General features: G+C 40.9%; 3 protein-coding genes across 3 annotated transcripts; 2 read left to right on the top strand and 1 right to left on the bottom strand.

Annotated features, from left to right (window-relative positions):
• The first annotated feature begins 4,627 nt into the window (after positions 1–4,627).
• LOC132954257 (histone H4-like) lies at positions 4,628–4,969 on the top strand. Its single transcript, XM_061026786.1, has one exon. The coding sequence runs from the start codon at positions 4,640–4,642 to the stop codon at positions 4,967–4,969; it is 330 nt and encodes a 109-aa protein (XP_060882769.1). The 5' UTR covers positions 4,628–4,639.
• A 6,881-nt stretch (positions 4,970–11,850) lies between these two features.
• LOC132986098 (histone H3) lies at positions 11,851–12,528 on the bottom strand. The gene has a single exon (XM_061052944.1). It carries the CDS (start codon positions 12,360–12,362, stop codon positions 11,952–11,954), a length of 411 nt encoding a protein of 136 aa, XP_060908927.1. The 5' UTR covers positions 12,363–12,528; the 3' UTR covers positions 11,851–11,951.
• Positions 12,529–12,879: 351 nt separating this feature from the next.
• LOC132986147 (histone H2A) lies at positions 12,880–13,515 on the top strand. Its single transcript, XM_061052947.1, has one exon. It carries the CDS (start codon positions 13,085–13,087, stop codon positions 13,466–13,468), a length of 384 nt encoding a protein of 127 aa, XP_060908930.1. The 5' UTR covers positions 12,880–13,084; the 3' UTR covers positions 13,469–13,515.
• The last annotated feature ends 1,841 nt before the right edge of the window (positions 13,516–15,356 follow it).

Below are 15,356 nucleotides of genomic sequence, written 5' to 3'. Positions count from 1 at the left end.
TGTCGTTCTGTCCTGTTTCCCCTCCAATAAACAAAACAGATTGGAGTGAATGTTTAAAAATTGTTTCTCTTTGTGTTTTCCAGTTCCAGGACAGGCTGAAGGAGAACGGATTGAGTGGAGTCCGTCTGAAGTGGAGAGAGTGGAGCGATGGGAAAGTTTTCCACAAGGAAGGGGAAAGTCCTCTGAAGAGGAACAGAGAAAAAACTGAACTCTAGCTATACTTGTGCATATCTGAAATCCATGGTGAAGGCTGATTATTGCACTAAAGCTGGCCACACACTAACGATTTACAAATCTTAACTGATTTTAAAAATGTGGGAGACCACAGACAGTTTCCTCAGATTTTTAATAATAACCCCTCCAAACGCACACACTAGACGAGTTGGCCAGACCAGGAGACCTCCGACCTGCCGTTTCGATTGCACAGACATGAGATCTAGAAACTCATGAGATCAATTGTGATTTCGGAAGAAAAACAAATATGGAAGACAATCAACATTGTCAGCTTGTTTTTCTTCTGTGTGGTTTGTTTTGCAGCGAAAAACAATAAAAACTAGAAAAACATTACTGATTAAATCCTGGCTGAGAAGATGGATTATGTGCGGCTTTATACAATTTGAAGTGCTAGTTTAAGGAGAGTTGTCAGACTACGCAAAATCTCTTCAAAGTCTGCTCGCCCTCATTAGCTGCTATGGGTATTCCGCCGGAGGCAGTCCGACCAGGACACCACACACTTTGGACAAACTGGATACAACAAGCCTAGAATATGACCACACCCCCCGATCGTTCTAGGCGGAAAATCGGGCCTAAAATCATCTCGTGTGTGTGGCCAGTTTAAGTCAGTGATAGTGAAGTATTTTAATTTCCTCTCTTACCTGAACAATAACATCTGTTTTATTCTGTTTTGACCAAATCCACACAGCTTCTGTTTTTTTTCCTACTTTAATTGAGCACCTGAAGCATTATAAAGCACCGCACGTGGGAGGTTAGAGCGTCCATCTTTCTTTGGTTTCTACTATTTTATGCTTCTTCTGTGTTCAGCAATGCAAATGTTTAGACAACGCTGAGTCTCTCCAATAAAGGCGACACCACATGGGCATTTCATCATATAAATGAAATGTTTGGTACTGCATGTAATAACTCATTTTATTGTGTGATGTTGACAACAACTGTACTTAGTGATTCACGCAGATAAAAAGAAAAGCTGTGTCACTTTCAGCCATAAAAAACAAGACATCTTTATAGGCCTATAAATGTTTAAACAATAAATGTTTATGTAGCCTTTAAGTAATAAAATTGTTTAATTTTTCCCTTATGAGTTTTCATAGCTGTTGTTCATTTTTTCTTGTGTATGTCTCCCTATCTCATTCTCTTGAGCTTGTTTTCACCATATTTCACACCTACACATTCACACACAGATGGCAGAGGTTGCTATGTAAAGTGACCATCAGAAGTAACTAATCCCTCATACACATTTGTACCCTGCTGACAAAGCAGTTGGAGCAATTCAGGGTTAAGTGGGACATGTTGCTGCAGGAGCTGTACTGGGGATTGAACCCCCAACCTTCCAGTTGTGAAACAAGCTACTGACCAACTGATCCACAGCCGCCCCTATTCTGCTTCTGCTCAAGAGGTCTTCCTGTTATTCTGAGTGTCGCTACATTGCTAAATCGTCTATTTGATGCAGTGTGGGTAGTGACAACTCGACAGCAGAGGACTTTTCCTACTCAAAGAATCTGCAGTAACTTTCAATTACACACGTATCAATGTGAATTATTAAATAAAGAGCAGCCTGGAGTCGCTGGTGTCAGTAACAAAGAGACAGTCTGCTGTCTTGTAAGTCTTTCACTTCAATGTGCATCAGTACAGATCTTTAGAAAATTATTTTAGCTTTTATTTCAAAGTTCAGGGATTACATTTAGTAAGCCTATATTTGGATAGGGGTATATGAAATATACAAAAAGCATTGAATTTCCAAGTTTTTCCATATATAAAATGTATTTTATTTGTTTTAATATTTCATTGCTATTGTGCCTCTCCATGAATTAATTAGGATATTACTGTTTGTCAGTGGGGGGCGCTCATGCTCTAAAGACTGAGTTAACTAAAGGCAGGAGAGAAGAAAGATATGCGACATGTCTTCTTTTAGGTCCTCTGACAATATATATATTGTTGGGCATCTTGTGGCATTTTTGCCACCTACCAGTTCTCACCACCTTCTCCTTCAACTGTCAATCAATGACAAAGACAAACTACAACTACAGAGCAGCAAACTGGGATACCTATAGATCATTCATAGAAGAAAAACTCTAGCTCATCACCCCAATTCCCGCTCCCCAGAACCTGGATCAACATGCAGCACTCCTTAGCCACCTACTCACCCAAGCGAAAGAAGAAACCATACCCACAAAATCTGCCAAAACCCCAACACAGTCATAACCACCACATCTCTTCCATCTCATTAGACACAGAAGAAGGCTGTGCAGAGAATTCATCAGGTCCAGATCACCCCTCACCAAAACAGAAATAAACAGACTACAAAGGACCATAAAAACACAACTGGCCCTCCACCGACAGAAAACTTGGAACAAATTTTACAGACAACTAGACGGAGACACAAACCCCCGGACATTTTGGCAAAAAATCAAGAGCATAAACAGAAATACAGCAAACAACCACAACACACCACCTCTCAAATCCGCAGGCACTATCATCAACGACAATAAAGAAAAGGCCACACTCTTCCGAAACCACCTGGAAAACGTACACTCATACGCCAAACTTTGACAGCACCTGGAAAAACCTTGTTGACAGCGAAATATTAAAATATGATACAAAACAAACCAACACAGATAATCCCACTGTTGAGCACCATCCCCTCACAAACCCAGTCACAACCCAAGAATTACAACAGCACCTGAAGAAAATGAAAAACAAAGCACCCGGAGAAGACAAAATTGACACCATACTAATTAAACAAGCCCCAGTTACCTACCTTCAGTACCTTGGACAGCTCTTCACCACCTGCCTCACCACTGGACACTTTCCCTCACCCTGGAAAACAGCAATTGTTACAATGATCCATAAACCTGGCAAAGACCCTCACAACCCCACAAGCTACCGCCCCATCAGCCTCCTCAGCCACATCGGAAAACTCTTTGAAAGAATACTCACCTCCCGTCTCACCAACCATATCGAATCACTAGGACTCATCGCAATACACCAAGCCGGCTTCAGGAAAGGCAGAACCACCACAGACAACATCCTCAGACTCTCAGAAGACATAAACAGAAATTTCAATAAAAAACAAATTACCATCTCAATATTCTTTGACATTGAAAAAGCTTTTGACAAACTATGGCATAATGGACTCATCTACAGATTAATAGACAATAACCTCAGACTACCAAAACCCACCCAATCCATCATCTCAAGCTTCCTCAACAATCGACATATCAAAGTTAAAGTTCCACCTCCATCTCCACCCCCAAAGCAGGAGTTCCCCAAGGTTCTGTTCTCAGTCCCCTCCTTTTTCTCTTATACATCCCCGACATCTACTACCCCCCAGTCACCATAGCCAAAGTTTCACAGTTTGCAGATGATCTTTGTTACTGGTCCACATCTAAATCCCCACAGCTTGCCGCTTCAAAACTTTAACAATGCATCACAGAAATAGAAGAATGGTCAAACCTCTGGAGAATCACCCTCAACCCCATCAAAACACAATGTGTCATCTTCACCAAAAACCAAAACCTGCAGGTCCATCACATCAACCTCACATTACACAACCAGAAAATCAAAATCAGTAAGGACGCAACATTTCTTGGCATAACATTTCAAAGCAACATGAGCTGGACCAAACACATCAAAACCTGGAACAAAAAGCCAACAGCAGACTGAACCATCTCAAAGCCCTCTGCAGAAAGCATGGCGCATCACCCTCCACAGTTATCAAAGTCTATCTTTCATACATTCGTCCACTGTTTGAATACTCCGCCCCAGCCTGGATCACCATCTCCAACCATCAACTCCAACGCCTGCAGATTATACAAAACAAAGCACTGAAACTGGCCCATAGACTTCCATTCTACATCAACAACCACTACATCCATTCCATATCTGGCATACAAACCATTACACAAAGACACCAAGCAATAGCCCTCAAGTATCTATCATCTGCCAGAAACAACCCTGCCCTCCGGAAAACCATCATGGAAGCACAACAAACAGTCAACACCATCCTGTCATTTATCCTGCAACTGACCAAAGAAACCCCAGCAACTCAACCCTCCATAACCCAGTAGTTTCCTCCCAGCCGATGCTGCCTGAACATTTATCACACATCATGCACACACAAAGACAAATTGACAATATACATTTTACATAGACACAAACGCACATTTCCTTTTTGTTTGACTGTTTTCTTTTATTTATTTTTCGTTTAATTTTGGTGCCTTGGTCTGCATGTGCCCTGTAAACCTTAAGTCCTCTGCCTCCTGCCCCCTCAGCTGACATAACTGAACCCCCCCACCCTATGGATAGAAAAGGGCAGAAGCCCTGAACTATCCCACCAGGATCCTGATGATTTAGCCTTAGCCTTAGCAAATGGTATTCGACTTTTAAAAATCAATTCATAACCATGTCAGGAAGAGGAAAGGGAGGTAAAGGACTCGGTAAAGGAGGCGCTAAGCGTCACCGTAAAGTCCTCCGTGCTAACATCCAGGGAATCACCAAGCCCGCTATCCGCCATCTGGCTCGCCGTGGTGGTGTGAAGCGTATCTCCGATCTGATCTATGAGGAGACCCGCGGTGTGTTGAAGGTGTTCCTGGAGAACGTGATCCGTGACGCCGTCACCTACACCGAGCACGTCAAGAGGAAGACCGTCAGCGCCATGGATGTGGTGTACGCTCTGAAGAGACAGGGACGCACCCTGTACGGATTCATCTCTGAAAACCCAAGGCCCTTTTAAGGGCCCCCACAGCATCCGATAAGAGCAGCTCTCTATTACTATGTTTTGTCGTAGCTTACTATATTACCATTTTGAGGTACTATAATGATGTGCACATTTAAACTAAGTAGATGGTCTAAATAGTGATGGGAAAAGCAGTTATTTTCAGTGTACTGAATCAGTAAAGTGATTCGTTCAGTACTTCTCTGCAGCTCTGTCTGTAAATCAGAATTGAATAAGCTGAAACATGGCCGAACGTTTAGTTCTGCTCGCGATCGTACTGAGAACAGCTGGTGGTGAATAATAAGCCAATGAGCTGAGAATTTAGTTGGATAAAGCTACAGTTTGCAAACTGAAAGCTGCTAAAACAATCACATTTATTTTCCCCGACCAGAACAGTACGTTCAGTACACGAATCACTAACTGACTGACTGAGAGGAAGAGAGTGACTCAGAGCTCCCGTTCAGTGAACGAATCAATCACTGAGCATCAGTCAGTCAATGACTCGTTCACTGAACGACGTACTAGTACAATGAACAAGAGCCCTGGGTCTCAATTCTCTCGAAGTTGAGGAAACACGGCACTAAATATTTTAATAACAATTAGGCTGGGTGTCGCGAAAAAGTATGTGCCTGTTAAAGCAGCTTTCAGTTTGCAAACATTATGAATGACAATTAATTTAAATTAATATAGGCTACATGTCAGCAGAAAATATGCATGGCAACAAATATATCCTATGCCAGAACAGTTATATTTTAAATTATATACGCAAGGCAAAAAAATGATAAAAAATAATAATATTTAAAAAAATAATAATGGGCTTAGGCTACTTTATGAGTCTCTCTCTTCCTCTCAGTCAGTCAGTGATTCGTTCACTGAACGAACTGAACGGGAGCTCTGAGTCTCTCTCCCCTTCTTCTCAGTCAGTCAGTGATTCGTTCACTGAACGAACTGAACGGGAGCTCTGAGACTCTCTCTCCCTCTCAGTCAGTCAGTGATTCGTTCACTGAACGAACTGAACGGGAGCTCTGAGACTCTCTCTCCCTCTCAGTCAGTCAGTGATTTGTTCACTGAACGAACTGAACGGGAGCTCTGAGTCTCTCTCTCCCTCTCAGCCAGTCAGTGATTCGTTCACTGAACGAACTGAACGGGAGCTCTGAGACTCTCTCTTCCTCTCAGTCAGTCAGTGAGTGATTCGTGTCGGAGCTTCAGTCAATACTTTCAGTGAACGAATCATTGACTGAACGTGAACGAGCGAGACTGCGAGTTACCAGTCTCAGTCACACACACACTGTCCTGACTGAAACACGATTGTTAGTGGATGAGTCAGCTGAGTGAAATTGAGTTGGATATAAAAGTCGTTTGCAAACTGACAGCAGCTATAAAAAGCACATACATTTTCACGACACCTAAATGTTAAATAATATATTTTCTACTTCCTCAATTTTCGAGACATGAGAGGGAGATGGGTGGGCGGGCTTGAGCGACACAGGGCTCCCGACCGACTCCGTCCTGTTGGTTCAGTCAGTACGTATCACTGACATGAAAGGGAGAGGGAGGGCGGGCTTTGAGCGACTCTCGCGGTTTAGAGAGAGAGACACGAGACGGGAGAGCGCAACTGAAGTTGAGAAATGAACGATTCTTTTCAGTAAGTGATTCAGTTCAGTTCGTTCACCCAGATGATTCGTCCGTTTTGAACGAATCGTTCACGAACGACGAACAAAAAATTTTGGACTCTGTGGGCAGGTACCAAGTTCTGCTAGAACTCAGAGTCTGTCATGATATGGTCTGTTTAGTTTTGTTAATCAGAGTTTAGATGTTGTATGTTGAGTGTCGTTGTTGTTACCTGTGTCTCCTCGTGACTCCTTGTGGTCTTTACCTTTGTGATTTTTGAAGTAAGTTTTTGTTCGCCCTTCTAAACAGACCAAATCATGACAGAGTCTCCATATAGCTTGTCAGCAGATGGGAGCCATGAGAGGAACATGAGAGACAGGAGACTCAACAATACAGACAACAGGCCGTTACTTCAAGTCAGAAGTCCAATGAAAAGTTGAGCTAACTTTCAATTATATTAGAAAAACTAAATGTCCATCTTTTAAGTCTTAATATGCTTTAAGATATCTATTTGAGTTATTATGGCAGCACCTTTATATGAAATATCAACTGTCTCCAACAGAGTAATTTAACTCATTAGATTTAAAATCGTTTTTTTGGGATGTGGTGGTCATTAATGTCAGTGTTAAGGATTTATAATGACACCTCTTATTACAATTAAAAATTAATTTAACCAGTAGAAGATGTTATCTGCTTTTGCCTTCTTTTGTTTTACTTTCAGTCGCCCCTTCTCTTAAAGCTTTACAAATTAAAAAAGTATTTAATGTAAAGAAACTAAGTAATATGGATATTTTGCTTTTTATTGAAATAATGATTTTTATACATGAATTGGCTTCAATCTCATGTCTTCATAAAATTTGGAAATCTTTAAAAATCAAGATGAAAGTGTATTGTGAACTCAATATTTTGATACTAGCTGGCATAATGGGAGTCTGTGTCTGTTGAAGGTGGCAATGCTCTTTCAAAGTCCAATAACTTTATTTATCCGTTAGAACTTCTGTTGTGTAAAAGAACGCACATCGGTTCATGAGTTAACCAAGGCCAGAGCATTAGTGTTGGGATGAGGGTGCTACAGGGTGAGGGGGTTCGTCCCTCACTGATGGCCACTTATCCTTTTTCATAAGGGAATAGCCGTTTTCACATATGCACGCCAGATAATATCTAGATAATTGCAGGAGGACTTCTCCGGAGATTCTCCCGACCTAGCCGTTCACATGTGCTCCTCACAGCGGGGGACTTTCCCAATCAGAGAGGAGGGGGGTCGGGGGATTTCCTGAGGTAAGATGTGACGGAAATAAACAACGCGGAAGTAGTGGCCGAAGCAACAGAGTCCGCTACACAACGTTATAATGAAAATGTTTGCCTTTATATCAATGCTAAGTGTAGTCCAATGGAATGACAACATCCACAAAAGAGAGGAGAACAACATACTGACAGAAAACATAATGCAGCCATTTAATTACGTGCACGGAGATCGTAGTGGTCGCGTGCAGACACTTTAGGCAGTCACTGTATATAAACGTCACTTGGGTCCCATTGGCTCGAATTGAAATCTCCGGAGTATATGCTGCCGCGTTCAGACATCATGATTTTCTGCAGATAAAATACTAGGGGTCTGGCCGGAGAAACTCCAGGTAAAGTCCACGCGAAAAATGCAGCTGTTTGCGTTCACACATAGCCTAAAGCCCCTCCGGGTAGCCAAATCTCCAGAGTTTTTCAGGAGATTTCCGTATGTGTGAAAAGGGTTTCCGTTAAAGCTTTAGTTTTTAAACTTAATGTGAGTGATTTATAATGTTTCCTATAAAAGGTCAAAAAGGTCGTAAAAAAGTAGTACAGTATTTATTTTTTTGTATTTATTTTTGCTTTAAGAGATTTTTGTCTAGATAGAAGGGGGCTTTCGATAATTTTGTGGCAGTTCATCACATTTTTATGTTTCGTTTATACCTCTGAAATGTTAGAGTACATTTAAGATTTTTCAATTACAAAAAAATGTTTACTTGTAATTTGGTGACTGATAAAAAAAAAACTTGTGACATGAGTCTGGTTCTGTTTCAGGTTTCTGCTTCTTAAAGGAAGTTTTTTCTTGCCATTGTAACTTTGCTAAATGTTGTTTAGTGCTCATGATGGATTAATGTTGGGTCTTTGTAGATAATATACCAAATATGGTATTCGACCTGCTCTTTTGTGACATAACAAAGAATAAGGTCTTGATTTATTATTACATTTTATATCTGTCAAATATGTTAGTCTTGAAAATGCGTTTGACATGTTTTCATTTCGTCACTGCAGCTGTTCTATAAAATAACCCTCTTTGTTGTGATACAGTGCAGTTTCACGTTGGTCCTCACTTGTTTTTTGAACATAAATATTCCTCTGTGATTGTGTTTACTTTTCCACTGCTAAAAACAACCTTTTGGATATCAAACTGACTAGCGTCAAAGTTGAGTTAACTGCCGAACCCTTACATTATTTTGTGATTATGGGATAGGAACCCAACAAACATGTTTTTTCTTTCAACTCAGGCATGTAGATGCTTCTTAATCTGATTTTTGTATAAAAAATTGAATTAAGCACGGCTGATGTACTTCAAAGTTCATCCTCAGTTTGAAAAAAGTGTCTGTTTTCATGTACTGCCGCTCCATGCACCTGCTCGCTTCTGACTCTCTCTCTAAAGCTCTGAAGTGCCCACGTTCAGAGTCCCCATGTGTGCCAAGTCTGATCTAATTGGTCGGCCTGTCAGCTCTGCCGTAATTGGTCAGTCGCTCAGCACGGTTCTCGGAAATGTCCCGCCGCTTTTACCATATTGGGAATGCAGCCACTGGCTCTGTCTGAGGGTAGCATAAACATTAGCACCTTAGCACTACTGTGCTACCGCAGGCTACGGCATATCGTGGGCGTGCTACAGAAGTTAACGAGCATACAACATGAGCTGCTGGGTTTGGCACAACGAGCCAATAGGCTTAGATCAGTGATATCACACTGACAAGACGTCACACTGGCAATTTTTTTTCGAGGGGGGCTAGAACCGAGCGTTACATGTAGCTAATGCTACAGCTAACAGGAGGACGTAGGAGAAGCTGCGTTTACGCAGACTTTGAATTTTTGCAAATAGATGTGCCTAAACATGCACAGGACACTTGGAAAACACACTAAAGAGCATATAAAACCAGAAAAAGCATAATATGGGCCCTTTAAAGAAGTGGTTTGAGTAAACAGTCTGCGCTTGCGTTGCTAATGAATTGTGTGCAATGCACGTGGTGCTGATGTAGGCCTACCGACAGCTTGTATTTTTTGCCATCCTTGCCTGTGGAGTGATAAAGTGAACGTTTTCTACATTATAAGTGCCGTTGCAGACTGACTCCTGTAACACATGTTAAGGAAAATTGTGTTTAACTAATAAAGAAATAAAGATGTTAGATTGAGACTTAACCTTTCTCTGAGTAATATTTAAATGAGGCATGTGATGTGTTGAGAAGGAAAATATCCCCTCCACCCACACTGCACATCAGAAGTACAAAAAATTTGTACTAAATACTGACGTTTCTCAAGTGGTTTTGCATTTCATAAAGATGACATGGTTACAATAATACAAATAGACAAAGAGCAAAGAAGCTGAAGAAGTGGAGAAGAAGAAGAATAAAGAAGAAGAAATGTTGTCATTTTGTTCAATTAACACAGTGAAGGAGTTCACTTGCCATTTTAAAAAAATTAAAATCAATAAATTACCCAGTTTTGGGTGCACTTTAGTTTGTGAGGTATCAAGACAGGTATCAATATTTGGATGTACAGTGTTACAATTTGTATAAAAAATATGAAAAACAAGAACCACACCAACATTACCATATATTTTTTTTAACATTGGATCAGAATATATTTATTCCCAATGGTAATTTTTGCATGTACAGGCTGTGCTGCCATCTTGTGGTAAAATTACATTAAACAATGTTCCATAAAACTTTAATTAGGCCTATAACATGATCCCAATTAAACACCAGGCCCCTTTTTAGCTGTGTGCGGCTGCATGTTTTGAGGAATGATTGGGCACATGTTTGCACAGTCATCATATATGTCAAGTAAGAAATACAATCTACTGACAAGACATTGTCGACACCAAACGGCCGATAAAGCCCTGTGCTCCTCCTCAAGCTCCGAGTTATCCCACCAACACCAAAGGCCCTGAACAGTGGCAGCACCAGGGATTTTTCTTTTGCTGGTGCTATGGGGTAGCTCAACTTTTAAGCGAGGGTTCTCTGAGAATTAAGATGTTGGTCACCAGTTGAATTTCTACTGCAACGCTGGAGGCCTTGACACACACGTGTGCGCACACAGGTACCCACTCTGCAACATTCTGTGGTTAACACAAGACTAGATATTCAGCTCATGGGATACAGATGTACGTCAAAAGCCTACCTATACGTAAACACACCTCAGTGTCATCATCACCTGTATGAGCCCTATTTGGTTCATCACACTCGATTCCAGGTTTTGATTGAGTGGACTAGAAAACAATAAAATTTTTCCCCTTTGCTAACGGTACATATTGTGCTCTGATAACCACAGGAAGTGGAGTGAAGTAAGGTCAAAGTTCAATGCTTGCTGCACCTATTGGCTAAATCACCTGTGTTGGGTTTGATTTTTACCCTTCACTGTGTTTTACTTTTTGTCTTGGTTGACCCCTGCCGTGTTTGTTTATAAGTATACCCCATTTTAACATTGTCAATATCTAAAATGAAGTAAAAAAATAAATAAAGGTATTTTTTTAACACAATGACACAAGTGACCTCTATATTTATTTTCCGTCAATATAGTAAACCGGGCCAGCTGGATATCTTTGTCTCGGAGTGACCTTTACTTTCTACTTTTCAATTCTGTATTTTACATTTTGTTGTTTTACATCATTTACATGATTTATCTGATAGCCTTGTATACTTTATTGTTTTTAATATTAAGCCTCAGCATGTTGTTTAGTGATCATAGATTAATGTTGGGTCTTTGTATATAACAGTTACATAGGCTATATTAAATGCTTTCTCTCAAGTGTCTGTAGATAACATTGGTCATTATTGGCACAATACAAATGCAAATTGGTTGATGTCACAGTTTAACCCCAATCGGACTGTGGGACAGGCACTTGGAATATTACTCAGGATTATCGATAAATGATGTGGATGTAGTAATATTTTATTGTTTGTTTTATTTGTCCAACTATATTGTTTTTGTTATATGTCCAGCACTAAATGGATAGGAACAGAACAATTGTAAACAAAATATAATTCATCACATTTGTATGTATAATATTATTAAAAGTCTGTGTAGGATAGAGCTCTTTAGTGTGAGGTAGGTGGCTCTTAAAAGAGCCGTTGTGGATGTTGTTTAAGGAGCAGATAGTTTAAGCTCTCTCTCCGCGGATCCTTCTGGCCAGCTGGATGTCTTTGGGCATGATTGTGACCCTCTTCGCGTGGATGGCGCACAGGTTGGTGTCCTCGAAGAGACCGACCAGGTAAGCCTCGCTAGCCTCCTGCAGAGCCATGACGGCGGAGCTCTGGAAACGCAGGTCGGTCTTGAAGTCCTGAGCGATCTCACGGACCAGACGCTGGAAGGGCAGCTTGCGGATGAGCAGCTCGGTGGATTTCTGGTAGCGACGGATCTCTCTGAGAGCCACGGTACCGGGCCTGTAACGATGAGGTTTCTTCACGCCGCCGGTGGCCGGGGCGCTCTTACGGGCAGCTTTGGTGGCCAGCTGCTTCCTGGGGGCTTTGCCTCCGGTGGACTTACGAGCGGTCTGCTTGGTTCTTGCCATCTTCTCTTCTTTCTGTGAGTGGGAGAAAAAATGTAATGAAATCAGCGGAGACGAGCTGCTCTTAAAGCGGAGGAGCGGATGTGAAACTGTGACGCTGCTTCAGAGCTCTGGCCTCTGATTGGTGACGGGCTGCTCCTCGAGCTCAGCCGGAGGGAACGATGCTGCATTCAAGTGCTGCTCGGGTGGTCAATTTTCCGAGTTGAGAAGTCGTTATTTCAGTACGAGAAGTCAAAATATTGTAACAACAGAAAACAGTGAAAGATCAGTGAAATGTAACTGTTAAAAGTTAAATGTGTGTAATAGCCCTACATGAATTAATAAAAAGTATGTTACCATTAACAACATTAACAAAACATATTTTGCCCCCAGGTGATGACGACTCTGTCATCAAGTCGGGCACCTAATTATTTTCCGAGTTGTTGTTCCAACTCGAGCAGGTGTTCATGCGCATTTTACAACTCGAAAACTTGTTTTATGATGTTACCGACATCACCTGAATGCAGCACGAGCCCCTGCCTCAATCTCCGCTGCTAATTGGAGAATTTTTTTTCAAACTGTCCGCCAAATCTTAAAGTGGTCCGCCCCCTGCTGCCCCACTAGAGGCCTCTTTTCTGATTGGTCCAGTGGAACGACACCGCGCGCTCAGTGGGCTTATAAAGCCGGTTGTAGCCGGTATCGAGCATCATTTCTCTGAGCTTTAACTCAAGAAAGCATATCTGAAAATGAGTGGAAGAGGTAAAACCGGCGGCAAAGCCCGAGCAAAGGCAAAGACCCGCTCTTCCCGGGCCGGACTCCAGTTCCCGGTCGGTCGTGTTCACAGACTGCTCCGTAAAGGAAACTACGCCCAGCGTGTCGGAGCCGGTGCCCCCGTCTATCTGGCGGCGGTGCTGGAGTATCTGACCGCTGAGATCCTGGAGTTGGCCGGTAACGCTGCCCGTGACAACAAGAAGACCCGTATCATCCCCCGTCACCTGCAGCTGGCTGTCCGCAACGACGAAGAGCTCAACAAGCTGCTGGGAGGAGTGACCATCGCTCAGGGCGGCGTGCTGCCCAACATCCAGGCTGTCCTGCTTCCAAAGAAGACCGAGAAGGCTGCCAAGAAATAAACACCCACAACCGGCTTAAATAAACACAACGGCTCTTTTAAGAGCCACCCACAATTTCAAATGAGCTTAAAACTTAGTGCTTAACTAAAATTTACATATGATTTAGGATTTTTACTTGTAATACTTTGCTTGCATTCAGTTGTATTTCCAGCGCCTTCTAAACTATGGTTGAAAGGAAATGAACATAATTGTTATCAGTGATGTGATCAACAATAACATGACTTCAATTGTAATTTTCAGGAAATTCTGTGAAGTGTAGCAAATAAAGATTCCCGTTATCAAAAGAACCATGAACCCTGAACTAATCGGTATAACCCAAAAAATGTGAGAAGCTTTTTTGACATCACATGGAGACTATGTTGTTTGTGTTTTAAAGGAGGCCCACTCACTGTTAACCAAATCTATACGGGTACAAATAAAGTTAACTTACTTTACCCTACTTACTTACCATAGGCCTATATTTTTGGGCGAGTTCTTTTCCTACGACTCCATCAAGATTTGTTTTATTCTCCCACAAAGTGAGAAATTTGTATTTAACTCTTCACCCTTGCTACAGCCATAAATAAGACAACAATCAACATTATTCACATCGCACATGAAACAATAAACATTATTTAGTAAAAAATTATAGCAAAGTATGTAAATAACATCAGGTTCCTATAATACCAGTGCAAACACTCAAAGACAATCCTCCATCAAATTCTGCTCCTAAAAATGCTTTATCAAGATGGCGACCCAACCAGGTGAATATACCTGAGCGCCTCAAGACTTACTTTTCTAAATTCACAGATCCATTCTCACTCCACTCATAAAGATTTTAATCTTCATTCTTCTAAAAGTTTAACTTGCAGAAGTCAATTCTTTAAAGAGACTTAGAGGCAGCGAATTATGTGAAAAGGCCTCTGTAGTCCCACCTGGCAAAAAAAAAAAAAAACAGTTTCTCTGTAAAATGAAAGGACATTCTTCTGTTCTTTAATTACAGTCTTTATTCATGTTGTTTATATTAATTACTTTATTAGTCTTATTTTTGCTCTGGTCAGTACAAATGTAAAAACAGATGTTGCACACTCACTCATAAACTTCTAATTTCCTGCTTTTCGTTTGAATGTCATTGATACTGTAGTAAGCCCTAATGATTATTATTTTCTAAACAAATGAATAAACAGTCTGTCAGTAACATTTACAGTTCAGTGCATCAGACTACAAAGCTGGCGGGCTAAATTAAAAATGTTCAGATATAACTCTGGTCCTTCTCTCTGTGCCAAGAATTTAGATAGGCTTTTAAAGTTTTCATAACATTTCTAATGGAGGAAATATGTCTTGAGTGTCTGTTTAGTTGTAGGCTAATAATCATTAACTGTGACAAGTAAAATGATTTTGACTCGACAAACTTGATTTTGTCACAAGAAAAAAAAAGTGTTAGGGGGTCTTCATTGAGCGCTTATCCTTTAGTTAGGGCACAAGTACCCTTTGTTACTGTTAGTAGATTATTTATGAGCAGTACAACATTTTCTTTTCTGTAAGTCAATTATGTTTTTTATAATTTGATGATATTGACATAATTTAGGTGGAGCCTTCCAATATGGTTTCTGCGTCTTACTGCACTTTTTTGTCAATCTTTTTTTTTTTGTGTAAATGTTTTTATTGTGCATATAAAAGTTATATAAATCTGTCTAACATCACTCACTGTCCTGCTCCTCACAACACTTACAGTTCAGTGTACCAGACGAAAGCTAAATTAATGTTCAGATATAACTCTGCTCCTTTTCTCTGTGCTCAAGAATTTAGATGTTAACGTCTTTATAACATTTCTAATGGAGGAAATACATCCTGAATGTCTGACTGGTAGTTTTTGACTGGAAGTACTTGCTTTTACGACAAAGGAAGA

This window comes from Labrus mixtus, chromosome 2, assembly GCF_963584025.1.
Source record: "Labrus mixtus chromosome 2, fLabMix1.1, whole genome shotgun sequence".
In the NCBI taxonomy this organism is placed as follows: Eukaryota; Metazoa; Chordata; class Actinopteri; order Labriformes; family Labridae; genus Labrus; species Labrus mixtus.
This window is presented reverse-complemented; position numbering and strand designations above follow the sequence as displayed.

Bases quoted from the DNA above. Each gene is read 5' to 3' on its own strand.
- LOC132954257 (XM_061026786.1), top strand. From the start codon at position 4,640: ATGTCAGGAAGAGGAAAGGGAGGTAAAGGACTCGGTAAAGGAGGCGCT.
- LOC132986098 (XM_061052944.1), bottom strand. From the start codon at position 12,362: ATGGCAAGAACCAAGCAGACCGCTCGTAAGTCCACCGGAGGCAAAGCC.
- LOC132986147 (XM_061052947.1), top strand. From the start codon at position 13,085: ATGAGTGGAAGAGGTAAAACCGGCGGCAAAGCCCGAGCAAAGGCAAAG.